The 27,752-nt window shown below is 44.1% G+C and overlaps 1 protein-coding gene across 1 annotated transcript in view; it reads left to right on the top strand.

Moving 5' to 3' along the window:
- Positions 1-27,752, top strand: part of cfap45 (cilia and flagella associated protein 45) — a 232,884-nt gene that overhangs the window by 176,121 nt on the left and 29,011 nt on the right. Inside the window, exons 9-10 of the mRNA XM_038793408.1 lie at positions 1,582-1,695; positions 17,800-17,993. Coding sequence (XP_038649336.1) covers positions 1,582-1,695; positions 17,800-17,993 — 308 coding nt within the window. The remainder of the gene's footprint in view (positions 1-1,581; positions 1,696-17,799; positions 17,994-27,752) is intronic.

Below are 27,752 nucleotides of genomic sequence, written 5' to 3'. Positions count from 1 at the left end.
AGTACAGCACAGAACAGGCCCTTCGTCCCTCAATGTTGTGCCGAGCCATGATCACCCTACTCAAACCTACGTATCCACCCTATACCCGTAACCCAACAACCCCCCCCCCTTAACCTTACTTTTATTAGGACACTACGGGCAATTTAGCATGGCCAATCCACCTAACCCGCACATCTTTGGACTGTGGGAGGAAACCGGAGCACCCGGAGGAAACCCACGCACACAGGGGGAGGACGTGCAGACTCCACACAGACAGTGACCCAGCCGGGAATCGAACCTGGGACCCTGGAGCTGTGAAGCATTTATGCTAACCACCATGCTACCCTGCTGCCCCCATTCCTTTTTCCAGGCATGTTAACTTCAAATAATGAGATTCATTCTGAATCAGCCTTGTAACCAATGGTATTGAACTTCCATTTGAAGCCGTGTAGTTGTGTCCAACATGGCAAGATATCCAAACCTAGGCTAGAGCTCCTTTTCTGGGAGGCTGCCTGTTGGCAAAAGCAGTTCCACAAGGCAATATTACTGATTCCACAAAGTGGACGTTTATGCCACACAACTCCAACTCTTTACACTGCCTTTGGTAAACAGCATGCATTCTCTGCATTCTCGAGATTATTAAATGTCTCAAGCATTAACATTTGAAAGGAAGGTTGTCGGCCCTTTGCCCCAGCAGATCAGTAAACTCTGGCTGGCCAGCCTCGGTTTTGAAATGTAGATGTCCTTTGTATAGCTCTCTTTGAATTTGTTCTGTGCATACAAGATGATCAGAGGATTAGATAGTGTGGTTAGCATGAGGGGACATAGCTTTAATTTGAGGGGCGATAGATACAGGACAGATGTCAGAGGTAGGTTCTTTACTCAGAGAGTAGTAAGGGTGTGGACTGCCCTGCCTGCAACAGTAGTGGACTCACCAACATTAAGGGTATTTAATTGGTCATTGGATAGACATATGGATGAAAATGGAATAGTGTAGATGGGCTTTAGAGTGGTTTCACAGGTCGGAGCAACATTGAGGGCCGAAGGGCCTGTACTGCGCTGTAATGTTCTAATTCTAATTCCAATTCTAACCCACAGGTGAATCATTGGTGGCTCTTCAGTGATACAAGATGCAACTTTATATGATACTGCCAGTTAGTTCCTTTTGTTCAGGGGTCAAGGACAGACAAATTCAGCTATTTGAAGGTCTCTTCCAATTTAAAATTTTAGCAATAGCAATGAGCATACCTCTGTGCACATTTTATAAAGCATACAGAGGGTGAGGTCTTAGTTCCCTCACAATATCAAAACAAAAAGTGATCCTAACACTGGCACTTGGGAAACATCACTGACATCATTGTCCAGCTTGAAAAATAAATAGCCTTTTTCTGTCTTGATGCCAATATTTTATCCAGGTTGATACAGTCCCTCAAATTCTACTTGGGGGAGGGAGAAAAAGAAAATTGAAGAGGGGGATATAGAGTAAGAATGAGAGAGAGAGCGAGACAGAGAGATGGTGGGGGAGGGGGCTGTGAGATGGGAGCAAGAGAGAAAGGGAGAACTTTACTCAATAACTAACCCGTGTTGTACTTTTATTCCCAGAAAAGAGAAGCTGAGTTTGAGGAGCAGCAGAATCGTTTGAGGCGAGAAAAAGCTATCGAAGTGGCTCGACTACAGGCCCTGCAAGAACGATCACATGATCACAAGGCAGAACAGGTGGGTGCAGAAATATCTTCCTGTGGGAGAGAGCTGAGAGACATCTGTCATTGTATAAATATCTCTCAGAGAGAGGAGAGGGGACATGAGAGACACCAGTCAATGCCCAGAGGTAAGGTGACCGGGTTGCCTTTGACATCAAGACAGTATTTGACTCTGCAGCATCAAGGAGCCCGAGCAAAATTGAAGTCAGTTTGAATCGGGGGGAAAACTCTCCACTGGTTAGAGTCTTATGAAGCACTGTAGAGAGGTTGTTAAAAGAAATAGCAGTGGGAGAGGATTCATGTGATTGCACACTGGCAAGGATAGGGTATGTTTGCGTAAAGTGACGAATACACAATGCCATGACAGGCAAGGAGTCCATAAAATTCAGGACAGGGACCACTTTGTCCACCGCAGGAGAGTATGCATATTCGCTGACAGGATGATGGCTCAACGCATCAGCATGCGTAATCTGGGTCCCTGGTCGGAGCTTGAAAAAAATTCATAATCAGCCAATAACAAGGTCTGGCGCTAAATCCTCGCAAAAGCAATCGGTGGGATTGCCTTGTCTTCATGGAAGAGGCGCAGCAACAATTTGTGATCTGTGACGATAAAGACGATAAAGAAACGGTGGCCATAGACATACAGAAGAAATAGCTTCACCCCAAATACGACTGCCAGACCTTCCTTTTCTGTGAGAGTCTACTTTCGCTCAGTCGCAGCAGGCGTCCAGGAGGCAAAGGCGAGCAGACGTTCACGGCCATCGCTCATCCGGTGAGACAGGACTGCTCCAATCCCATACGGCGATGCACCACGTGTGAGGAATAATGGCTTTGAAGGATTGAAATGCTTAAACACTCTGAAGAGGACAACCACCGTTTCACTTCTTTAAACGGCTCATCCTGGGCCTCGCTCCATACCCAAGTGTGGTGTTTCTGAGAAATATAAACATGGTTCCACGTTTGACTGGGATTGTACTCGTTGGAATTTAGAAGGATGCGGGGGGATTTTATGGAAACATTAAATTATGAAGGGAATAGATAGGATAGATGCGGGCAGGTTGTTTCTACTGGTGGGTGAAAGAACCAGGGGGCATAGCCTCAAAATAAGGGGAAGTAGATTTAGGACTGAGTTTAGGAGGAACTTCTTCACCCAAAGGGTTGTGAATCTATGGAATTCCTTGACCAGTGAAGCAGTTGAGGCTCCTTCATTAAATGTTTTTAAGGTAAAGATAGTTTTTTGAAGAATAAAGGGATTAAGGGTTATGGTGTTCGGGCCGGAAAGTGGAGCTGAGTCCACAAAAGATCAGCCATGATCTCATTGAATGGAGGAGCAGGCTCGAGGGGCCAGATGGCTGACTCCTGCTCCTAGTTCTTATGTTCATTGTTTAAAAAGGGATCAAAGGAAATGGCAAACAATTATAGACCCGTTAGTCTTACGTTGCTTTTGGGCAAATTAATTGAATCAATCCTGAGAGATTGGATTGGATTGGATTTGTTTATTGTAACGTGTACCGAGGTACAGTGAAAAGTATTTTTCTGCAAGCAGCTCAACAGATAGGATTAACTGTCACATAGAAAGGCATGGACCTGTCAGGGGTAGTCAGCATGGATTTGTTAAAGGAAGATCTTCATCACAAATTTGATTGAATTATTTGAGGAAGTGACGAGAACAAAGAGCAAAGAAAATTACAGCATTCTGCATTCTCTTATCATAGCTAATGCCCTCCATACCAGGCAACATCCTGGTAAATCTTTACCCTCTCTAAAGCCTCCACATCCTTCTGGTAGTGTGGCGACCAGAATTGAACACTATTCAAAGTGCCGAGCTTTGTCCGAAACCAAGATCAAGCTATCCCACTCCCTGTCATTCTGGTGTGCTCCATGTGCCTATCCAATAACCGCTTGAAAGTTCCTAAAGTGTCCGACTCAACTATCACAGCAGGCAGTCCATTCCACACCCTAACCACTCTCTGAGTAAAGAACCTACCTCGGATATCCCTCCTATATCTCCCACCCTGAACCTTATAGTGTTATGCCCCCTTGTAACAGCTACATCCACCCGAGGAAATATTCTCTGAACGTCCACTCTATCTATCCCCCTCATCATCTTATCAACCTCTATTAAGTCGCCTCTCATCCTCTTCCGCTCCAAGGAGAAAAGCCCTAGCTCCCTCAATCTTTCCTCATAAGACCTACCCTTCAAACCAGGCAGCATCCTGGTAAATCTCCTTTGCACCCTTTCCAATGCTTCCACATCCTTCCTATAATGAGGTGACCAGAAATGCACACAGTATTCCAAATGTGGTCTCACCAGGACTTTAGATGGTTTTAATTGCACTGAAGAAGCCATGCACATTGTGGTTGTCGGCGAGTTGCTCAGTCTCCTATGCTATTTCTATGCACCATCTGTTTTTTAGGTCATGAATTCTTTGTTGCACCAGTGGCGTAGTCACTGGACTCATAATTCAGAGACTCAGGACAAGATCCAGGGACACGGGTTCAATACCCAACACAGCAGATGGTGAAATCTGGGGCTGGTTTAGCACAGTGGGCTAAACAGCTGGCATGTAATGCAGAACAAGGCCAACAGCGTGGGTTTGATTCCTGTACCAGCCTCCCTGAACAGGTGGCGGACTGTGGCGACTAGGGGCTTTTTACAGTAACTTCATTGAAGCCTACTTGTGACAATAAGTGATTATTATTATTATATGAATTTAGTGGAATTAAAATGATGACCATGAAACCATTGTTGACCCCATCTGGTTCACTAATGTCCTTTAAGGAAGGAAATCTTCCATCCTTACCTGTTTTGGCCTACATGTGACACATGTTGACTCTCAATGCCCTCTGAAATGGGAGGGCATTGGCAGTTAGGAATGGGCAATAGGGCAGCATGGTGGCACAGTGGTTATCACTGCTGCCTCACGGTGCTGAGGAGCCGGGTTCAATCCCAGCTCCGGGTCACTGTCCATGTGAAGTTTGCACATTCCCCCATGACTGCGTGGGTCTCACCCCCACAACCCAAAATGATGTGCAAGGTAGATGAATTGGCCACACTAAATTGACCCTTAATTAGAAAAAATGAATCGGATGCACTAAATTTATTTAAAAAAATAAAAGAAATGGGCAATAAATGCTGACCCTGCCAGCTATGCCGATAATTCCCGGAGCAAATAAAAATAACATTTAAAATATACAAAATATATATAAAATAGATCAATGTACAATTTTGATTTAAGAGTCCTGGGGAAAATTGATGTACAGAGAGATCTGGGAGTTCAGATAAAAAATGAAATGAATATCGCTTATTGTCACACGTAGGCTTCAAATGAAGTTACTGTGAAAAGCCCCTAGTCGTCACATTCCGCCACCTGTCCGGGGAGGCTGGTACAGGAATTGAACCGTGCTGCTGGCCTGCTTTGGTCTGCTTTCAAAGCCAGCGATTCAGCCGTGTGCTAAACCAGGTCCATTGTACCCTGAAGGTGAGTGCTCAAGAACGCATACAGCATGCTTGCCTTCATCGGACAGGGTATTGAGTGCAAGAGTCGGCAGTTCATGTTACAGTTGTATAGGACTTTGGTTGGGCCACATTTGGAATACTGCGTGCAGTTCTGGTCGCCACATTACCAGAAGGATGTGGATGCCTTGGAGAGCGTGCAGAGGAGGTTCACCAGGATGTTGCCTGGTATGGAGGGTGCTAGCTATGAAGAAAGGTTGAATAGATTAGGATTGTTTTCGTTGGAAAGCCGGAGGTTGAGGGGGAACCTGATTGAGGTCTGCAAAATTATGAGAGGTATGGGCAGGGTGGATAGCAACAAGCTTTTTCCAAGAGTGGGGGTGTCAATTACACGGGGTCACGATTTCAAGGTCAGAGGGGGAAAGTTTGAGGGAGATGTGCGTGGGAAGTTTTTTACGCAGAGGGTGGTGGGTGCCTGGAACGCTTTGCCAGCGGAGGTGGTAGAGGCCGGCACGATAGCATCATTTAAGATGCATCTGGACAGATATATGAACGGGCGGGGAACAGAGGGAAGTAGATCCTTGGAAAATAGGCGATAGGTTTAGATAAAGGATCTGTATCGGTGCAGGCTGGGAGGGCCGAAAGGCCTGTTCCTGTGCTGTAATTTTCTTTGTTCTTTGTTCTTCTCCACCTGTGTTGTCACTTTCAGTGACCTGTGGACCTGCATACCCAGTCCCTCTGCCTGTCAATACTCTTGAGGGTTCTGCGATTTACTATATATTTCCCATCTGTATTAGACCTTCCAAAATGTATTACCTCCCATTTGTCCGAATTAAATTCCATCTGCCAACTCTCCGCCCAAGTCCCCAGCCAATCTAAATCCTGCTGTATCCTCTGACAGTCCTCATCACTGTCCGAAATTTCACCCACCTTTGTGTCATCTGCAAACTTACTAATCAGAGCAGTTACATTTTCCTCCAAATCATTTATATATACTACAAACAGCAAAGGTCCCAGCACTGACCCCTGAGAAACGCCACTAGTCACAGCCCTCCATTCAGAACGCAACCTTCCACTGCTCATCTCTGTCTTCTCTGACCGAGCAAGTTCTGTTTCCAGCTCATCTCTGATCCCGTGCAACCTCATCTTCTGTACCTGTCTGCCCTGAGGGACCTTGTCAAAGGCCTTACTGAGGTCCATGTCGACAACATTCACTGCCCTGACCTCTAAAAATCACCTTCATCACTTCACCGAAAAACTCGATCAAGTTTGTGACACACGACCTCGTCTTCACAAAACCGTGCTGCCTCTCACTAATACATCCACTTATTTCCAAGTGAGAGTAAATCTTGACTGGAAGAATCCTCTCCAATAATTTCCTTACCACTGAAGTAAGGCTTACTGACCTGTAATTACCTGGATTATCCTTGCTACCCTTCTTAAACAATGGAAAGGGCAGCATGGTGGCACAGTGGTTAGCCCTGCTGTCTCACCGTCCGAGGTCCCAGGTTTTAGTAATACTAAAAGGAATAAAAAGGGAAGTAAAAACATTAATGGTAAGCGATGCGGCAGGTTTTTACATGAAGATATGGGTTCAACGACAAGGAAAATTAGGAGAAAAGTTAAGAGGAAATATAACTTAGGAGAGGTTACTGATCGAGGTGTTAAGATTCAAAACAGAGGTAAAAAAGCCAGCGTAAGTGTACTTTACCTGAATGCTCGTAGTATTCGGAATAAGGTAAATGAGTTGATGGCGCAAATCATCGTGAATGACTATGATTTGGTGGCCATTACTGAAACATGGTTAAAGGATGGTCACGACTGGGAGTTAAATATCCGAGGGTATCAAACTATTCGGAAGGACAGAGTGGATGGTAAGGGAGGTGGTGTTGCTCTGTTATTTAAGGATGACATCCGGGCAATAGCAAGGGATGACATCGGTGCTATGGAGGATAAGGTTGAATCCATTTGGGTGGAAATCAGGAATAGTAAGGTGAAAAAGTACCTGATATGAGTAGTCTATAGGCCACCAAATAGTAACATTATGGTGGGGCAGGCAATAAACAAAGAGATAACTGATGCATGTAGAAATGGTACAGCAGTTATCATGGAGGATTTTAATCTACATGTCGATTGGTTTAACCAGGTCGGTCAAGGCAACCTTGAGGAGGAGTTTATAGAATGTATCCGCGATAGTTTCCTGGAACAGTATGTAATGGAACCTACGAGGGAACAAGCGGTCCTAGATCTTGTCCTGTGTAATGAGACAGGATTGATTCATGATCTCATAGTTAGGGATCCTCTCGGAAGGAGCGAGAGGTGGAATTTAAAATACAGATGGAGGGTGAGAAGGTAAAATCAAACACTCGTGTTTTGTGCTTAAACAAAGGAGATTACAATGGGATGAGAGAAGAACTTGCTAAGGTAGACTGGGAGCAAAGACTTTATGGTGGACGGTAGAAAGAGGGAAAATTGACCGTGGATATCTAAGGAAATAAGGGAGAGTATCAAATTGAAAGAAAAAGCATACAAAGTGGCAAAGATTAGTGGGAGTTTAGAGGACTGGGAAACCTTTAGGAGGCAACAGAAAGCTACTAAAAAAGCTTAAAGAAGAGTACGATAGATTATGAGAGTAAACTTGCTCTATCATCAAGGAAGAAATAGCGAGGCATCTGGATAGAAATTGTCCCATTGGGCAGACGCAGCATGGGTTCATAAAGGGCAGGTCGTGCCTAACTAATTTAGTGGAATTTTTTGAGGACATTACCAGTGCGGTAGATAACGGGGAGCCAATGCATGTGGTATATCTGGATTTCCAAAAAGCCTTTGACAAGGTACCACACAAAAGGTTGCTGCATGAGATAAAGATGCATGGCATTAAGGGTAAAGTAGTAGCATGGATAGAGGGTTGGATAATTAATAGAAAGCAAAGAGTGGGGATTAATGGGTGTTTCTCTGGTTGGCAATCAGTAGCTAGTGGTGTCCCTCAGGGATCCGTGTTGGGCCCACAATTGTTCCCAATTTACATAGATGGTTTGGAGTTAGGGACCAAGGGCAATATGTCCAAGTTTGCAGATGACACTAAGATGAGTGGTAAAGCGAAAAGTGCAGAGGATACTGGAAGTCTGCAGAGGGATTTTTCACCTTTTCACTTTCCTTTAAGAAATATGGACAATGAATATACGTTTTTTTAACACACAAAACACGCAAACATTTAATAATAACAGTCCATTTTTGTTCTTCTTCATCCAACTGGAACTCTTTGTCGATTGACAGTCTCTTTGAAAAAGAAGGTCTTTGCACGATCCATCCCTTTCTCTATGCCTCATCATTTCTCTTTAAAGTCAGATACTTTAGTTCAATCTGATCACAGAGTCCCTCGTAATTCTCCAACACAGGAGCATTGGTTATCACAGCTTTCAGGCAGACAAATGCCTGTTGACACTCCGCTGTCCACTGGAATTTGTTACGCTTCTTGAGCAAGTCCGTCAGTGTCGAGGGTATCGGAAAATCCCCAATAACTTTTGTTTTCACATCCCGTGGGACCATTCGACCCTGTCCAATTTTATGGACAAGGAAAGTGACGTGGGCTTTTCCAAATTCACTTTTGGCTAAGTTTACCACCAAACCCGGCACCTAAAGTCGATTGAATAACTCCATCAGATGTTTTAAATGTTCTTCCCATGTCTGGCTGAAAATTACCAGATTGTCGATGTATACCGCACAATTGGGTAATCCTGAAACAACTTTGTTAGTTAACCGTTGAAATGTGTCTGGGGCGTTTTTCATGCCAAATAGCATAACTTTGAATTGGTATAAACCATCTGGAGTCACAAAAGCTGAAATCTCCTTCGACCTGTCGGATAAAGGTAACCTTTAAGTAAATCCAATTTGGAAATAAAAGCTGATTGTCCCATTTTCTCAATGCAATCCTCCAAACATAGAATAGGATAAGAGTCGGTTCTTGTAACTGCATTAACTTTTCTATAGAACACACACAACTGTTGGATACCGTTTGGTTTAGGTACCATCACCATGGGTGAGCTCCATTGGCTGCAACCCCTTTCAATTATGCCATTTTAAAGCATACTCTCAATCTCTTTGTTAACCTGTGCCAATTTTAAACCATTAAATCTATAGGGATGTTGTTTGATAGGAACAGCATTTCCCACATCTACATCATGTGTAGCATTTCAGTACTTCCCAATTTATCCCCACAAACTTGCCCATGTGATATCAATAATTCTTTCACGTCAGTCCGTTTTTCCTCTGGAAGCTAACTCAATACTTTATCCCAATTATTAAGAACATTCTTGTTTTCCAATTTAATTGGGTTTGGTGGTAAACTTAGCCAAAAGTGAATTTGGAAAAGCCCAAGTCACTTTCCTTGTCCATAAAATTGGACAGGGTCGAATGGTCCCACGGGGATGTGAAAACAAATGAGGTATGTCAAATTCCAAGTCATCTGGATTTGGTTCGTCACTTTGAGTTAGAATCATGAAAACCTCCTCCTTTTTCTCTCCCTCCCTTTCAAAGTACGTTTTAAGCATATTCACATGACACACTCATGAGTTTTCTTTCTGTCTGGCATTCTTACCATATAATTCACCTCACTTAATTTCCTTTCAATCTGATAAGGTCCACAAAACGTTGCCTTTAAAGGTTCACCTGTCACTAGTAACAACACTAAAATTTTATCTCCACAGGCAAAACTATGAACTTTGGATTTCTTGTCCGCTACCCGTTTCATCACATGTTGTGCAATTTTTAAATGCTGTGTAGCCAATTCACCTGCTCTATTTAATCGTTCCCTAAAATTTTACACGTAATCCAATAATGTAAGTTCCGACTCCTCACTCACCAGTTTTTCCTTAAATCAATTTAAGTGGTCCTCTGACCTCATGACCAAAAATTAGTTCAAAAGAACTTAATTTGGTAGACTCATTCGGTGCATCCCTAATTGTAAACAGTACGAATGGAATTCCTTTATCCCAATCCTCTGGATAATCTTGACAATAAGACATTGTCTTTAATGTCTGATGCCACCTTTCTAACACTCCCTGTGATTCTGGATGGTATTCATTTGATTTAAATTGTTTTATTCCTCAGCTATCCATAACTTCTTTGAATAACTTTGAGGTTAAATTTGATCGTTGATCCGATTGTATTCCTGTGGGTATTCCATATCTAGTAACAAATTTAAGTAACTCCTCCACAATCTTTTTAGTTTAATATTGCATACTGGAATGGCCTCTGGAAACCTAGTAGACACATCCATTATAGTCAAAAGATATTGATTCCCACTTTTCTTTGTAGGAAGCGGTCCTACGCAATCAATTAAGACCCTTGTAAAAGGGTCCTCAAATGTTGGAATGGGTATTAAGGGGGCTGGTTTTATCACTGCTTTAAGTTTCCCTCTCACTTGACATGTGTGACATGTTTGACAAAATTTAACTACATCTTTACGTAGTCCAGGCCAATAAAAATATTCTTGGATTTTAGCTTGAGTTTTCCTTACTCCCAAATGATCTCCCACTGGTACCTCATGTGCAACTCGCAACACCTCCTTTCTATACCCTATCGGCAATACTACTTGATGAACTTCTGCCCACTTTTCATCTGCCTGCATATGTAAAGGTCTCCATTTTCTCATCAAGACATCACTTTTACTGTAATAATACTCTGATATACACGCAGATTTCTCTTCTGTGTATGCTTTCTGATACATCCGGTTTATTTCTACACCTTTCTGTTGTAACTCCGCTAATTTTCCTGAACTAAAAATATCCGCTCATCCTCCACCTGTTCTTTTCCAACCATCTGATCGAAAATCGTTTCTGAAAATTGCACTTCACCTTTATCTTCACTCTCTGATTTCTCCTCTTGTCTTCACCTGTGACTTTGCAACCTTGTTACTGCACAATCCGGAAAAATCCCAGGATATTCGTCTTTCAACACTTCAGTTGTCTGATTTTCCTGTGTAAGGAATGTGGTGACTAGGGGCTTTTCACAGTAACTTCATTGAAGCCTACTCGTGACAATAAGCGATTTTCATTTCATTTCATTTTCAGTTCATTTCATTTTTCATTCATTTCATTTCATCTCCTTTACCTTTACCACTTGAGTATTTCTCATGTCCAGTTTCTATCCCTCACCGGTTGAAACTGATGTCGGAAGCAAACTTTGATTTATGAACTAATTCATAATCAACTGCCTTTTCTTTTTTTTTTATAAATTTAGATTAGCCAATTATTTTTTCCAATTAAGGGGCAATTTAGCGTGGCCAATCCACCTACTCTGCACATTTTTGGGTTGTGGGGGCGAAACCCACGCAGACACGGGGAGAGCGTGCAAACTCCACACGGACAGTGACCCAGAGCCAGGATCGAACCTGGGACCTCAGCGCCGTGAGGCGGTTGTGCTAACCACTAGGCCACCGTGCTGCCCTTCAACTGCCTTTTCTGGTGATAATCTCACAGTTTTAACCCTCTGCTCTTCCACATGAGTTCTCACGACATCAAGAATTGAATTTTTAAACTCCTCCAAAAGTATAATTTCTCTGAGAGATTCATACATTTGCTCTATTTTCAAAGCCCTTATTCACCTCTTGAAATAACTCTGTTTGATCCTTTCAAACTCCATGTATGTTTGACCAAATTCTTTCCTTAAGTTTCTAAACCTTTGTCTGTAGCCTTCAGGCACTAGTTCATATGCACCTAAGATGGACTTTTTTCACCTCCTCATACGACCCAGATACCTCCTTCGGTAGTGATGCAAACACTTTACTCGCCCTACCTACCAGCTTTGTTTGAATCAGTGATATCCACGTGTCCTGTGGCCATTTCATTTGTTTAGCTACCTTCTCAAATGAAATGAAAAAGGCTTCTACCTCCTTCTCATCAAACCTTGGCAATGCTTGGACATATTTAAATAGATCCCCCCCAAGCCTCCAACTGTACGTTTTTCTTTCCAGTTGCCAATCTCAACTGACTGTCATGTTTCATGGTCATTTTCTGAAGTACAAACTATCTCTCTTTTTCCCTTTTCCTGATCTGTATCTCCCTTTCTCTTTCTTTTTGTTCTGCTTGGGCTATTCTTTCTTTTTCTCTCATTGCGTATTCAAGCTGCTTAAATTCTTTTTAATGTGCAAGTTGCTTAATCTGCATCTGGATCTTTGCCATTTCCAATGAGTCAGACTGTATCTCAGGCAATTTTAAAAGTTCAGCTCCCGCCATAAGTACTTCAACTTTTCGCATTTTGTCAGGTAATGTTAACTGCAATGATTTTGCCAAATCTAACAGTCTGATTTTACTCTCTCTCCGTAAGGTACTGCGTGTGACCATCTACACCCCCAAAAACATCTGAGCCTCTGAAACACACATAATAAACACTAATTTCTTAAAGGAACTCCCAATACTGCTAATCAATTAAAGGTGGTGGGGGATGGGAACCGATGCAGGAAGTTGGAAGGTAGCAAAACAGGGACAGAAGCAAAAGGAAGTAAGGGGAAAAGTGCAAGGCAGAGAAGACATAGTCAAAAATCAAAAAGGGCGACAGTACAAGGTACAGTGACTGAGGGAAGCTCAGTGAATTGGCCCAGTAATACTAAAAGGAATAAAACTGGAGATGTTAAGATTCAAAACAAAGGTAAAAAAACCCAACATAAGTGTACTTTACCTGAATGCTCGTAGTATTCGGAATAAAGGAAATGAGTTGATGGCGCAAATCATCGTGAATGACTATGATTTAGTGGCCATTACTGAAACATGGTTAAAGGATGGTCACGACTGGGAGTTAAATATCCGAGGGTATCAAACTATTCGGAAGGACAGAGTGGATGGTAAGGGAGGTGGTGTTGCTCTGTTATTTAAGGATGACATCCGGGCAATAGTAAGGGACGACATCGGTGCTTTGGAGGATAAGGTTGAATCCATTTTGGTGGAAATCAGGAATAGTAAGGCGAAAAAGTCACTGATAGGAGTAGTCTATCGGCCACCAAATAGTAACGTTATGGTGGGGCAGGCAACAAACAAAGAAATAACTAATGCATGTAGAAATGGTACAGCAGTTATCATGGGGGATTTTAATCTACCTGTCGATTGGTTTAACCAGGTCAGTCAAGGCAACATTGAGGAGAAGTTTATAGAATGTATCCGCGATAGTTTCCTAGAACAGTATTTAATGGAACCTACGAGGGAACAAGCGGTCCTAGATCTTGTCCTGTATAATGAGACAGGATTGATTCATGATTTCATAGTTAGGGATCCTCTCGGAAGGAGCGATCACAACATGGTGGAATTTAAAATACAGATGGAAGGTGAGAAAGTAAAATCAAATACAAGTGTTTTGTGTTTAAACAAAGGAGATTACAATGGGATGAGAGAAGAACTAGCTAAGGTAGACTGGGAGCAAATACTTTATGGTGGAACAGTTGAGGAACAGTGGAGCACCTTCCAAGCGATTTTTCACAGTGCTCAGTAAAGGTTTACATCAACAAAAAGGAAGGATGGTAGAAAGAGGGAAAATCATCGATCATAGAATTTACAGTGCAGAAGGAGGCCATTCGGCCCATCGACCGTGGATATCTAAGGAAATAAGGTAGAGTATCAATTTGAAGGAAAAAGCATACAAAGTGACAAAGATTAGTGGGAGACTAGAGGACTGGGACATCTTTAGGGGGCAACAGAAAGCTACTAAAAAAAACTGTAAAGAAGAGTAAGATAGAGTATGAGAGTAAACTTGCTCAGAATATAAAAGCAGACAGTAAACGTTTTTACAAATATATAAAACAAAAAAGAGTGGCTAAGGTAAATATTGGTCCTTTAGAGGATGAGAAGGGAGTTTTAATAATGGGAGATGAGGAGATGGCTGAGGAACTGAACAGGTTTTTTGGGTCGGTCTTCACAGTGGAAGACACAAATAACATGCCAGTGACTGATAGAAATGAGGCTATGATAGGTGAGGACCTTGAGAGAATTGTTATCACTAAGGAGGTAGTGATGGGCAAGCTAATGGGGCTAAAGGTAGACAAGTCTCCTGGCCCTGATGGAATGCATCCCAGAGTGCTAAAAGAAATGGCTAGGGAAATTGCAGATGCACTAGTGATGATTTACCAAAATTCACTAGACTCTGGGGTGGTCCCGGTGGATTGGAAATTAGCAAACGTGACACCATTGTTTAAAAAAGGAGGTAGGCAGAGAGCAGGAAATTATAGACCAGTGAGCTTAACTTCGGTGGTAGGGAAGATGCTGGAATCTATCGTCAAGGAAGAAATAGTGAGGCATCTGGATAGAAATTGTCCCATTGGGCAGACGCAACATGGGTTCATAAAGGGCAGGTCGTGCCTAACTAATTTAGTGGAATTTTTTGAGGACATTACCAGTGCAGTAGATAACGGGGAGCCAATGGATGTGGTATATTTGGATTTCCAGAAAGCCTTTGACAAGGTGCCACACAAAAGGTTGCTGCATGAGATAAAGATGCATGGCATTAAGGGTAAAGTAGTACCATGGATAGAGGATTGGTTAATTAATAGAAAGATAAGAGTGGGGATTAATGGGTGTTTTTCTGGTTGGCAATCGGTAGCTAGTGGTGTCCCTCAGGGATCCGTGTTGGGCCCAGAATTGTTCACAATTTACATAGATGATTTGGAGTTGGGGACCAAGGACAATGTGTCCAAGTTTGCAGATGACACTAAGATGAGTGGTAAAGCGAAAAGTGCAGAGGATACTGGAAGTCTGCAGAGGGATTTGGATAGGTTAAGTGAATGGGCTGGAGTCTGGCAGATGGAATACAATGTTGACAAATGTGAGGTTATCCATTTTGTTAGGAATAACAGCAAACGGGATTATTATTTAAACGATAAAATATTAAAGCATGCCGCTGTGCAGAGAGACCTGGGTGTGCTAGTGCATGAGTCACAGAAAGTTGGTTTACAGGTGCAACAGGTGATTAAGAAGGGAAATGGAATTTTGTCCTTCATTGCTAGAGGGATAGAGTTTAAGACTAGGGAGAACTTACCCAGGGTCTCAGATGCGCTCTGGTTCTCTCCCTTTCCTGATTACCTCACTGCACCAAATTACCAAGTTCTAACTTCCCACTCTGGATGTGCCTCACTCCGGCTGTGTCTTCTCGACTTGCGCAAAGCTTCTTAGGCCAAATGCACCATGCGTCCCGCGACTCCTCAGGCCCACCCTCGGGCGCCCACCGTCCTCGGCCTCCAATTTGTCTCCCAACGCCAGTCAGTAGAACAATTTCCGCCCCCCCATCAACAAACCATATCAAACTAGTCACCTGCTCGCCCCCCACTGATCTTCCGTGAACTAGCCCATCCAGCTAGACTGGTAGCCCCCGGCTATGGTGCCAAGTATCCTACCCCCTACTGTTCTCCCTCTCCACGCTCGAACATACATATACAAAACATTACAATCCCCAACAAACACAAAGAAAATACCATCCACCATCCCCCCACAAGAACAAAGTTAATCCACACACAAAACGGAGCAACTCTCCAAACAATTGGTACAAAAACACTACATACGCAGCTCAAAACTAAAATAAATGTAGCAGCACAGGCACAGAATTATTTGCCCCCTAGTTCAATGTCCTCCATCAGAAGCAATGGCAGGGGTTTTGGGGGGTTATTCGGGAGGCACAATGGAAATTCACCCCATGGAGAAAGAAACATACTGAGGGGAGGACAAGGCATGCATGGCTGACAAGGGAAGTAAAGGACATCATAAAAGCTAGTAATATAAAGGAAGATAGGAACAGTTTTTTTCAATATATAAAAGGTAAGAGAGAGGCAAAAATAGACATTGGACCACTGGAAAATGTGGCTGGAGAAGTAATAATAGTAAACAAAGAAATGGCAGATGAAATAAATAGTTACTTTTCATCAGTCTTCATGGTGGAAGACACCAGTGGGATGCCAGAGCTCCAGGAGAATCAGGGGGCAGAGGTGAGTGCAGTGACCATCACTAAGGACAAAGTTCTGGGGAAACTGAAAGGTCTGAAGGTGGATAAGTCACCTGGACCGGAACGACTACACCCCAGGGTTCTGAAAGAGATGGCTGAGGAGATTGTGGAGGCATTGGTGCTGATCTTTCAGAAATCACTGGAGGCAGGAAGGGTCCCAGAGGACTGGAAAATGGCTAATGTAGCACCACTGTTTAAGAAGGGAGGGAGGCAGGAAACAGGAAATTATAGGCCGGTTAGCCTGACTTTGGTCATTGATAGGATTTGAGAGTCCATTATTAAAGATGAGATTGCGAAGTACTTGGAAGTGCATGGTAAAATAGGACTAAGTCAGCACGGCTTTGTCAAGGGGAGGTCATGTCTGAAAAATCTGTCAGAGTTCTTTGAAGAAGTAACAAGGAAGTTAGACAAAGGAGAACCAGTGGACTTGATATATTTAGATTTCCAGAAGGCCTTTGACAAGGTGCCGCATAGGAGACTGTTAAATAAGTTAAGTGCTCATGGTGTTCAGGGTAAGATCCTGGCATGAATAAAGGATTGGCTGACTGGCAGAAGGCAGGGAGTGGGGATAAAGGGGTCTTTTTCAGGATGGCAGCCGGTGACTAATGATGTGCCTCAGGGGTCGGTGCTGGGACTACAACTTTTCACAATATACATTAATGATCTGGAAGAAGGTACTGAAGGCACTGTTGCTAAGTTTGCAGATGATACAAAGATCTGTAGAGGGACAGGTAGTATTGAGGAAGCAAGGGAGCTTTGGACAGGCTTGGAGAATGGGCAATGAAGTGGCAGATGGAATACAATGTGGAAAAGTGTGAGGTTATGCACTTTGGAAGGAGAAATGGAGACACAGACTATTTTCTAAATAGGAAGGCGCTTTGAAAATCAGAAGCACAAAGTCATTTGGGAGTCCTTGTTCACGATTCTCTTAAGGTTAATGTGCAGGTTCAGTCGGCAGTTAGGAAGACAACTGCAATGTTAGTATTCATTCCGAGAGGGTAGAATATAAGACCAGGGATGTACTTCTGAAGCTGTATAAGGCTCTGGTCAGGCCCTATTTGGAGCAGTTTTGGACCCCATATCTAAGGAAGGATGTGCTGGCCTTGGAAAGGGCCCAGAGGAGGTTCCCAAGATTGATCCCTGGAGTGAAGAGCTTGTCGTATGAGGAACAGTTCAGGACTATGGGTCTGTACTCGTTGGAGTTTAGAAGCATGAGGGTGGATCTTATTGAAACTTACAGGATACTGCGAGGCCTGGATATAGTAGATGTAGAGAGGATGTTTCCACTTGTAGGAAAAACTAGAAGCAGAGGACACCATCTCAGACTAAAGGGACGATCCTTTAAAACAGAGATGAGGAGGAATATTTTCAGCCAGCGGGTGGTGAATCTGTGGAACTCTTTGCCGCAGAAGGCTGTGGAGGCCAAATCACTGAATGTCTTTATGACAGAGATAGATAGGTTCTTGATTAATAAGGAGATCAGGGGTTATGGGGAGAAGGCAGGAGAATGGGGATGAGAAAAATATCAGCTATGATTGAATGATGGAGCAGACTCGATGGGCTGAGTGGCCTAATTCTGCTCCTATGCCTTCTGATCTTATGGGACTGAGAGACACCTGTCACTGTACAGATATCTCACCAAGAGTCTTGTTTAACCCATGTTTCTCCTTTATTTCCCTTTTGTAGGATGCGCTACGGGCAAAGAGGAGCCAGGAGGCCACAGAACGTGAATGGCGTCGGAAGGAACTGGAGGATGAACGTAAGAAAGCGGAGGTGACTGCAATGCTGATGAAATCTCGAACGGATCAAATCCGGCAAAAGCAGCATTTCCTGGCTGTGCAGGCAACCAAGGAACGACAGGAATTTGAGAGAGTCCTCAAGTAGGTCACTGACATTCTAGGGTCCGGGGTTTCAAATACAAGCTATGCCTTCATTTTTCACTGTGTATCAAATATATCCTTGAATAGTAAAGTAGAAAGCAAGACCATTCAGTCCATTGGCCATGATTTAGCGGCCCCATTGGTCATGGGTGCAAATCTCACAGTGACCGTTAAATCTCTCAAGCGGGCAAAAATGGGATTTGCGGCAGCAAGATCTCAGTTTGAGATCTTCCACACCCCTGGCAGTCATGTGATCAGTTCCATGCCCAGAAAGGGCATGAACCTGATTTCAGTACATTTCAATACCTTAGCATTTACTCACTGGCCCTGGCACCATAATGTTCACTCATGCCTTTTCCTCCTATCTAGTCGGCATGACATCACGCCAGTACAATCCACTACTCGTTTACAAAAATGAAAAACAGTTGTGATGACCACATCAGGGGCACGAAGGCAAGTCTAGCCCACTGGTGGTGAGAGTTATTTTCAATATATAAAAAGTAAGAACAAAGAACAATACAGCACAGGAACAGGTCCTTCAGCCCTCTAAGCCCTTACCGGTCATGATACCAATCTTTGCCAAAACCTTCACGACTTCCTTGTGCCGTATCCCTCTCTCCCCATCCTATCCATGTGTCAAGATGCCTTTTGAATGCCATTAATGAGAGAGGCAAAAACAGACATTGGAACATTGGAAAATGTGGCTGGTGAAGTAATAGGAGACAAAGAAATGGCAGAGGAACTGAATAATTACTTTGCATCAGTCTTCACGGTGGAAGACACCAGTGGGATGCCAGAGCTCCAGGAGAACCAGGGGGCAGAGGTGAGTGCAGTGACCATTACTAAGGAGAAAGTTCTGGAGAAACTGAAAGGTCTGAAGGTGGATAAGTCACCTGGATCGGATGGACTACACCCCAGGGTTCTAAAAGAGATAGCTGAGGAAATTGTGGAGGCATTGGTGGTGATCTTTCAGGAATCACTGGAGACAGGAAGGGTCCCAGAGGACTGGAAAGTGGCTAATGTAACACCCCTGTTTAAGAACGGAGGGAGGCAGAAGACAGGAAATTATAGGCCAGTTGGCCTGACTTTGGTCATTGGTAAGATTTTCGAGTCCATTATTACAGATGAGATCGTGGAGTACTTGGAAGTGCATGAATAAAATAGGACTGAGTCAGCACGGCTTCGTCTAGGAGAGGTCATGTCTAATAAATCTGTTTAAGTTCTTTGAGGAGGTAACAAGTTAAACAAAGGAGAATCAGTGGATGTGATTAATTTAGATTTCCAGAAGGCCTTTGACAAGGTGCCAAATAGGAGACTGTTAAATAAGTTACGATCCCATGGTGTTGAGGGTACGATCCTGGCATGAATCAAGGATTGGCTGACTGGCAGAAGGCAGAGAGTGGGAATAAAGGGGTTTCTTTCAGGATGGCAGCCGGTGACTAGTGCTGTGCCTCAGGGGTCTGTGCTGGGACCATAACTTTTCACAATGTACATTAATGATCTGGAAGAAGGAACTGACGACACGGTTGCTAGGTTTGCAGATGATACAAAAATCTGTAGAGGGACAGGTAGTATTGAGGAAGCAGGCAGGCTGCAGAAGGACTTGGACAGGCTAGGAGAGTGGGCAAATAAGTGGCAGATTGAATACAATGTGGAAAAGTGTGAGGTTATGCACTTTGGAAGGAGGAATAGAGGCACAGACTATTTTCTAAATTGGAAGATGCATACGAAATCAGAAGCACAAAGGGACTTGGGAGTCCTTGTTCACGATTCTCTTAAGGTTAACGTGCAGGTTCAGTCTGCAGTTAGGAAGGCAAATGCAATGTTAGCATTCTTGTCGAGAGGGCTAGAATACAAGACCAGGGATCTACTTCTGAGGCTGTATAAGGCTCTGGTCAGACCCCATTTGGCGTATTGTGAGCAGTTTTGGGCCCCGTACCTAAGGAAGGATGTGCTGGCCTTGGAAAGGGTCCAGAGGAGGTTCACAATAATGATCCCTGGAATGAAGAGCTTGTCGTATGAGAGACGGTTGAGGACTATGGGTCTGTACTTGTTAGAGTTTAGAAGGATGAGGGGGGATCTTATTGAAAGTTACAGGATATTGCGAGGCCTGGATAGAGTGGACGTGGAGAGGATGTTTCCACTTGTAGAAAAAACTAGAAGCAGAGGACACAAAAGTGATGATCCTTTAATACAGAGATGAGGAGGAATTTCTTCAGCGAGAGGGTGGTGAATCTGTGGAACTCTTTGTCGCAGAAGGCTGTGGAGGCCAATTCACTGAGTGTCTTTAAGACAGTGATAGATAGGTTCTTGATCAATAAGGGGATCAGGGGTTATGGGGAGAAGGCAGGAGAATGGGGATGAAAAAAGTATCAACCATGATTGAATGGCGGAGCAGACTCGATGGGCCGAGTGGCCTAATTCTGCTCCTACGTCTTATGGCCGCGGCTGGGCAGTGCCCTGGAACCTCCCTGTGGAACCCTGGCACTGCCCACTGGCTGTGCCAACCTGACAGTATCAGGGTGAAAACACCAGTGTAGGAGTGCCGGGGTGCATCATTGGAGTGAGGGGGAGTGAGTGGTGGGGGTTGAGGGGTGACGGGAGGGAGTGCCCCAATGCCAGTGACGGGGGGGGGGAGGGTAGGGGAGTGCCCTGATACCAGTGACGGGGGGGGGGAGGTGCCCCAATGCCAGTGACGGGAGGCGGGGGGGAGTGTCCCAATGTCTGTTGGAGCGGGGGGGTGGAGAGGAAAGAGCACTGAGTAGGGAAGGGCTAACAAGGGGCTAGCCCCTGTACTCTGAGAGGGGTGCCTTGGTGCTTTGGTGGGGTGACGGTCCTGATGTCCGTGGGGAAGGCACCCCGATCTCGGGATGCCTCGACTTGCCAGTATCATTCAGCCCCACTCCTCCAGCAAACAGTGTGAATCTCGCTTCCCCTTTTAAAATGTGTGGAGTATTGTTCAATCGAGCAGTAAAGCTAAAGCTGGGCTGCAGAGCCTGTGAATGTCACACCGTGTTCTCACTGAGCAAACACTTTGCTTTTGGGACGATTCCGCCCAGTTTTCACCAGTTGTTTCAAAAAGCATTTTACTTCTTTCCCCCCTACTTCACCCTCAATTTCCCTCCAATATTTCTCCATCAAGTATTTTGAAGGCAATTTAATCTGTTTCTAACACCTAGCATATATACTCAAATAATAGTCAGTATCATTTAAAAGTGAGAGGGGCGGTGTGGGTGTAGGAGCCAGGGAGAATGAATGTGATTAAATTGTGTGTTGGAGATCAATCTCCTCAGTCCCAGGATATCACTGCAGAGGTTCCTCAGCATACTATCCCAGGCCCAGAGTCTTCAAATACTTCATCATAGTTGTTCCCTCTATCGTAAGTGGGGATGTTTGCTGATGTCTGCACAATGTTCAGCTCCATTTTCAATTCCTCAGATACTGAAGCAGTCCAGGTCCATATTCAATAAGATCTGGACAACTTTCAGACTAGAGCTGAGCAGGGTCACTTTCCGACTGCCCCCCTGCCCTGAACCCCTCCCACCATCCTGAAAATTGAGTCTGGGTGAGAAACAGCCCTCAAGTGATCATTAATTGGGCAAAGGACAGATGGGTAGACCAAGGCCTTTCCCATACCACCATAAAATTATGGAGAGATCAGGGTGTGAGGGGGTGTGGCAGAAAGGACATCTGTGGAATTTTATGAGCCTCATCCCTGCCTGCAAACCTGCTGGTTTGGGAATGTAAAATTCTGCCAACGTGCTTGTCAGAAAATATAGAGTCCTTAGAATTAAAGGGACAGTCGCAGCATGGATATGAAATTGGTTAATAATAATAATCTTTATTATTGTCACAAGCAAGTGATAGGAAACAGTGTGTGATAAATGTTTGTTTTTCAGACTGGAGGAAGGTGAGAAAGGTTGTACCGTTATTTAAGAAGGGTTGCAAGGATAATTCGGGTAATTATAGGCCAGTGAGCTTGACGTCACTGATAGAGAAATTGCTGGAAAAGATTCTCACATACGGCCCCGGGATTCTCCAATAATGGGACTATGTCCCACGCCTGCAGAAAAGTGATTCTGCGATTTGCAGGGGGCTAGCAGGGCCCCAAAGTAGTCCTTGCTGCTCCGGCTGCCGATACGGGGCCCTGCACCTCTGGTCGGGGGTTCGCGCATGCACACGGCGGCAGCTTCAGTTGGCCACCCGGCGACATGGCCGACCCACACTGTGGACTGACACTAACAACATAGCCCCCCCCTCCCCCACAGATCGCACTCGCCTGCCGATCCATGGCCCCCGATCGGAACCCTGGCCGTCCCCCACCAGGGCGTTTGCAGCCGCCACGCCGAGTGCCCGCTGGGTGGAACCATGAGAGAACCACGCTGGCGGGAACTCAGCAGTTGACTTTGGAGAATCACCACGGGGACCTTTTTCAATGGCCCCCGACCAGCGCCGTGTTGACCACATGCGCATGATTCGTGACGACCGGAGAATCGCGGGAGTGATGTCGGACCCGATCACGGGTTTGACACCCATTCTCCACCACCGTGCCGGCCACGATTCCGGAGCGGAGGCTCGGAGAATCCCGCCCAGGATCCATGCACATTTGGAAGTGAATGGTCTTATTAGAAACAGACAGCATGGGTTTTGTATGAGAAAGGTCATGTCTCACTAATTGTTTGAGGAGGTGACAAAAATGATGGATGAGAGAAGGGCTGTGGATGTTGTCTACATTGACTTTAGTAAAGATTTTGATAAGGTCCCTCATGGGGCTAGTTTAGCACAGTGGGCTATACAGCTGGCTTGTAATGCAGAACAAGGCAGCAGCGCGGGTTCAATTCCCGTACCGGCCTCCCCGAATAGGCACCGGAATGTGGTGACTAGGGGCTTTTCACAGTAACTTCATTGAAGTCTACTTGTGGTAATAAGCGATTATTATTATCATGGCAGACTAGTGCAAAAGATTAGATCACATGGGGTCAGGGGTGAACTAGCTGGATGGATCCAGACCTGGCCTGGCCAATAGGAGACAGAGGGTAGCAGTGGAAGGGTGTTTTTCTGAATGGAGGTCTGTAACTTGTGGTGTTCCGCAGGGATCAGTTCTGGGACCTCTGCTCTTTGTAATATATATAAATGACTTGGAAGAAAACGTAGCTGGTCTGATTAGCAAGTTTGCGGATGATACTAAGATTGCAGGAGTTGTGGATAGTGATGAAGATTGTCAGAGAATACAACAGGATATAGATAGGCTGCAAAATTGGGCAGAGAAATGGCAGATGGAATTTAACCCAGACAAATGCGAGGTGATGCATTTTGGTAGATCCAATTCAGGTGGGAGCTATAAAATAAATGGCAGAACCATCAGGAGCATAGAGACACAGAGAGATCTGGGCATGCAGGTCCACAGATCCTTAAAAGTGACAGCACAGGTGGAAATGGTGGTAAAGGAACCATAAGACATGCTTACCTTCATAGAACGGGGAATCGAGTATAAAAACTCGAAAATTATGTTACAATTATATAGAACGTTGGTTAGGTCACATTTGGAATACTGTGTGCAATTCTGGTCACCGCACTGCCAGAAGATCGTGGAGGCTTTGGAGAGAGTACAGAAAAGGTTTACCAGGATTTTGCCTGGTATGGAGGGTATTAGTTATGAGAAGAGATTGAATAAACTGGGTTTTTCTCCCAAGAGAGACGGAAGCTGAGGGGCGACCTGATAGAAGTTTATAAAATTATTAGGGGTATAGAAGGGTGAACAGTTGGAGGTTATTTCCCAGGGTGGAAATTACAATTACAAGGGGGCACAGGTTCAAGGTGACGAGGGGAAAGGTTCAGTGGAGATGTGTGGGGAAGTTTTTTACACAGAGATTGGTGGTGGCCTGGAATGCACTGCCAAGTGAGGTGGTTGAGGCAGATACAAGCGACCTTTAAGACTTATCTTTATAGGCACATGAACAGACGGTGTATAGAAGGATACAGGCGGTTGGTCTAGATAGGACACGTGATCAGCGTAGGCTTGGAGGGCCGAAGGGCCAGTTCCTGTGCTGTATTGTTCTTTGTTCTTTGTTTGTATACAGAGGGATTCCTCAGGGTTATGATTGGACCTCTGTTTTTCTTTCGATGTATTATAAACCTAGATTTTGATGTACAGGGCACAAATTCAAAATTTGTAGATAACAGAAAATGTGGGAGTACTGTGAGCTGTAAAGCGCATAGTGAAAAAATTCAGGAAGTCACAGACAGGTGAATGGAATGGACAGGCATGTGCTGGATGGAATGGACAGGCATGTGCTGGATGGAATGGACAGGCATGTGGTGGATGGAATGGACAGGCATGTGGTAGATGGAATGGACAGGCGTGTGCTGGATGGAATGGACAGGCATGTGGTGGATGGAATGGACAGGCATGTGCTGGATGGAATGGACAGGCATGTGGTGGATGGAATGGACAGGCATGTGCTGGATGGAATGGACAGGCATGTGGTGGATGAAATTTAATACAGAGAAGAATGAAGTGATTCATTTTGGAAAGAATGGGGAGAGACAATAGAAAATTCTGAGGTGGATGCGGGAGCAGGGGGACCTGGGTATAAATTTGCACAAATCACTGAAGATGGGAGGTGTTATGGGAGGTTCGTTTTCAGAACCCCAAAATGTATCATGGAGTTCAACCAACCGATCTCTTTAATGTATTGTTGCTTTTCAAGCACACGGCTTGGTCTCCAGGTGTGGTATTGCAATTATGGACACGTGGTTTTTTAAACACAAAACAATGTTTATTCCATGAATTCAACTTAACCTTTCTAAATAAACATTGGCTCCCTTAACACCCCTTACTTCAAAGATAACCCCGAAAATAATACAACACTAAATAATCCCTCAAAATGTTCCTTCAAACCTCCAAAAGACTTAACACCTTTAAACAGAAACACATCAGGTTAAAGACATTACTATTATGAGTTTAAATCACCCAAATGATTCAGAGATAGTCTTTCCTGGCAGAGATCACAGCAGATCCAGCTCACTGCAAACACAGACACGCCCAAGCTCTTTTTCTTCATGCAGCTCTCAGCAAACCAGCCAGGCACTTTTCAGCTGCTCTCTCAAACTGAAACTAAAAGCAGAAGTGAGCTCAACTCAGCTACCCCCACCCTCTAAACTAATGTGGCAGGGGCATGGGAACCGATGCAGGAAGTTGGAAGGTAGTAAAACACGGACAGAAGCAAAAGGAAGTAAGGGGAAAAGTGCAAGGCAGAGAAGACATAGTCAAAAATCTAAAAGGGCGACAGTACAAGGTACAGTTACTGAGGGGAGCTCAGTGAATAGGCCCAGTAATAATAAAAGGAATAAAACTGGAGATGTTAAGATTCAAAACAGAGGTAAAAAAAACCAACATAAGTGTACTTTACCTGAATGCTCGTAGTATTCGGAATAAAGTAAATGAGTTGATGGCACAAATCATCGTAAATGACTTTGATTTAGTGGCCATTACTGAAACATGGTTAAAGGATGGTCACGACTGGGAGTTAAATATCCGAGGGTATCAAACTATTCGGAAGGACAGAGTGGATGGTAAGGGAGGTGGTGTTGCTCTGTTATTTAAGGATGACATCCGGGCAATAGTAAGGGATGACATCGGTGCTATGGAGGATAAGGTTGAATCCATTTGGGTGGAAATCAGGAATAGTAAGGCGAAAAAGTAACTGATAGGAGTAGTCTATCAGCCACCAAATACTAACGATATGGTGGGGCAGGCAATAAACAAATAAATAACTGATGCATGTAGAAATGGTACAGCAGTTATCATGGGGGATTTTAATCTACATGTTGATTGGTTTAACCAGGTCGGTCAAGGCAACCTTGAGGAGGAGTTTATAGAATGTATCCGCGATAGTTTCCTAGAACAGTATGTAATGGAACCTACGAGGGAACAAGCGGTCCTAGATCTTGTCCTGTGTAATGAGACAGGATTGATTAATGATCTCATAGTTAGGGATCCTCTCGGAAGGAGCGATCACAATATGGTGGAATTTAAAATACAGATGGAGGGTGAGAAAGTAAAATCAAATACTAGTGTTTTGTGTTTAAACAAAGGAGATTACAAGGGGATGAGAGAAGAACTAGCTAAGGTAGACTGGGAGCTAAGACTTTATGGTGGAACAGTTGAGGAACAGTGGAGAACCTTCCAAGCGATTTTTCACAGTGCTCAGCAAAGGTTTATACCAACAAAAAGGAAGGACGGAAGAAAGAGGGAAAATCGACCGTGGATATCTAAGGAAATAAGGGAGAGTATCAAATTGAAGGAGAAAGCATATAAAATGGCAAAGATTGCTGGGAGATTAGAGGACTGGGAAATCTTTAGGGGGCAACAGAAAGCTACTAAAAAGGTATAAAGAAGAGTAAGATAGAGTATGAGAGTAAACTTGCTCAGAATATAAAAACAGACAGTAAAAGTTTTTACAAATATATAAGACAAAAAAGAGTGGCTAAGGTATTGGTCCTTTAGAGGATGAGAAGGGAGTTTTAATAATGGGAAATGAGGAAATGGCTGAGGAACTAAACAGGTTTTTTGGGTCGGTCTTCACAGTGGAAGACACAAATAACATGCCAGGGACTGATAGAAATGAGGCTATGACAGGTGAGGACCTTGAGAGGATTTTTATCACTAAGGAGGGAGTGATGGGCAAGCTAATGGGGCTAAAGGTAGACAAGTCTCCTGGCCCTGATGGAATGCATCCCAGAGTGCTAAAAGAGATGGCTAGGGAAATTGCAGATGCACTAGTGATAATTTACCGAAATTCACTAGACTCTGGGGTGGTCCCGGTGGATTGGAAATTAGCAAACGCGACGCCACTGTTTAAAAAAGGAGGTAGGCAGAAAGCAGGAAATTATAGGCCAGTGAGCTTAACTTCGGTAGTAGGGAAGATGCTGGAATCTATCATCAAGGAAGAAATTGCGAGGCATCTGGATAGAAATTGTCCCATTGGACAGACGCAGCATGGGTTCGTAAAGGGCAGGTCATGCCTAACTAATTTAGTGGAATTTTTTGAGGACATTACCAGTGCAGTAGATAACGGGGAGCCGATGGATGTGGTATATCTGGATTTCCAGAAAGCCTTTGACAAGGTGCCACACAAAAGGTTGCTGCATAAGATAAAGATGCATGGCATTAAGGGTAAAGTAGTAGCATGGATAGAGGATTGGTTAATTAATAGAAAGCAAAGAGTTGGGATAAATGGGTGTTTCTCTGGTTGGCAATCAGTAGCTAGTGGTGTCCCTCAGGGATCCGTGTTGGGCCCACAATTGTTCACAATTTACATAGATGATTTGGAGTTGGGGACCAAGGGCAATGTGTCCAAATTTGCAGATGACACTAAGATGAGTGGTAAAGCGAAAAGTGCAGAGGATACTGGAACTCTGCAGAGGGATTTGGATAGGTTAAGTGAATGGGCTAGGGTCTGGCAGATGGAATACAATGTTGACAAATGTGAGGTTATCCATTTTGGTAAGAATAACAGCAAACGGGATTATTATTTAAACGATAAAATATTAAAGCATGCCGTTGTTCAGAGAGACTTGGGTGTGCTAGTGCATGAGCCACAGAAGGTTGGTTTACAAGTGCAACAGGTGATTAAGACAGCAAATGGAAATTTGTCCTTCATTGCTAGAGGGATGGAGTTTAAGACTAGGGAGGTTATGTTGCAATTGTATAAGGTGTTAGTGCGGCCACACCTGGAGTATTGTGTTCAGTTTTGG

This window comes from Scyliorhinus canicula, chromosome 4, assembly GCF_902713615.1.
Source record: "Scyliorhinus canicula chromosome 4, sScyCan1.1, whole genome shotgun sequence".
NCBI classification, from domain to species: domain Eukaryota; kingdom Metazoa; phylum Chordata; class Chondrichthyes; order Carcharhiniformes; family Scyliorhinidae; genus Scyliorhinus; species Scyliorhinus canicula.
The sequence above is the reverse complement of the archived record's forward strand: the minus strand, read 5'-3'. Positions and strand labels throughout refer to the sequence as shown.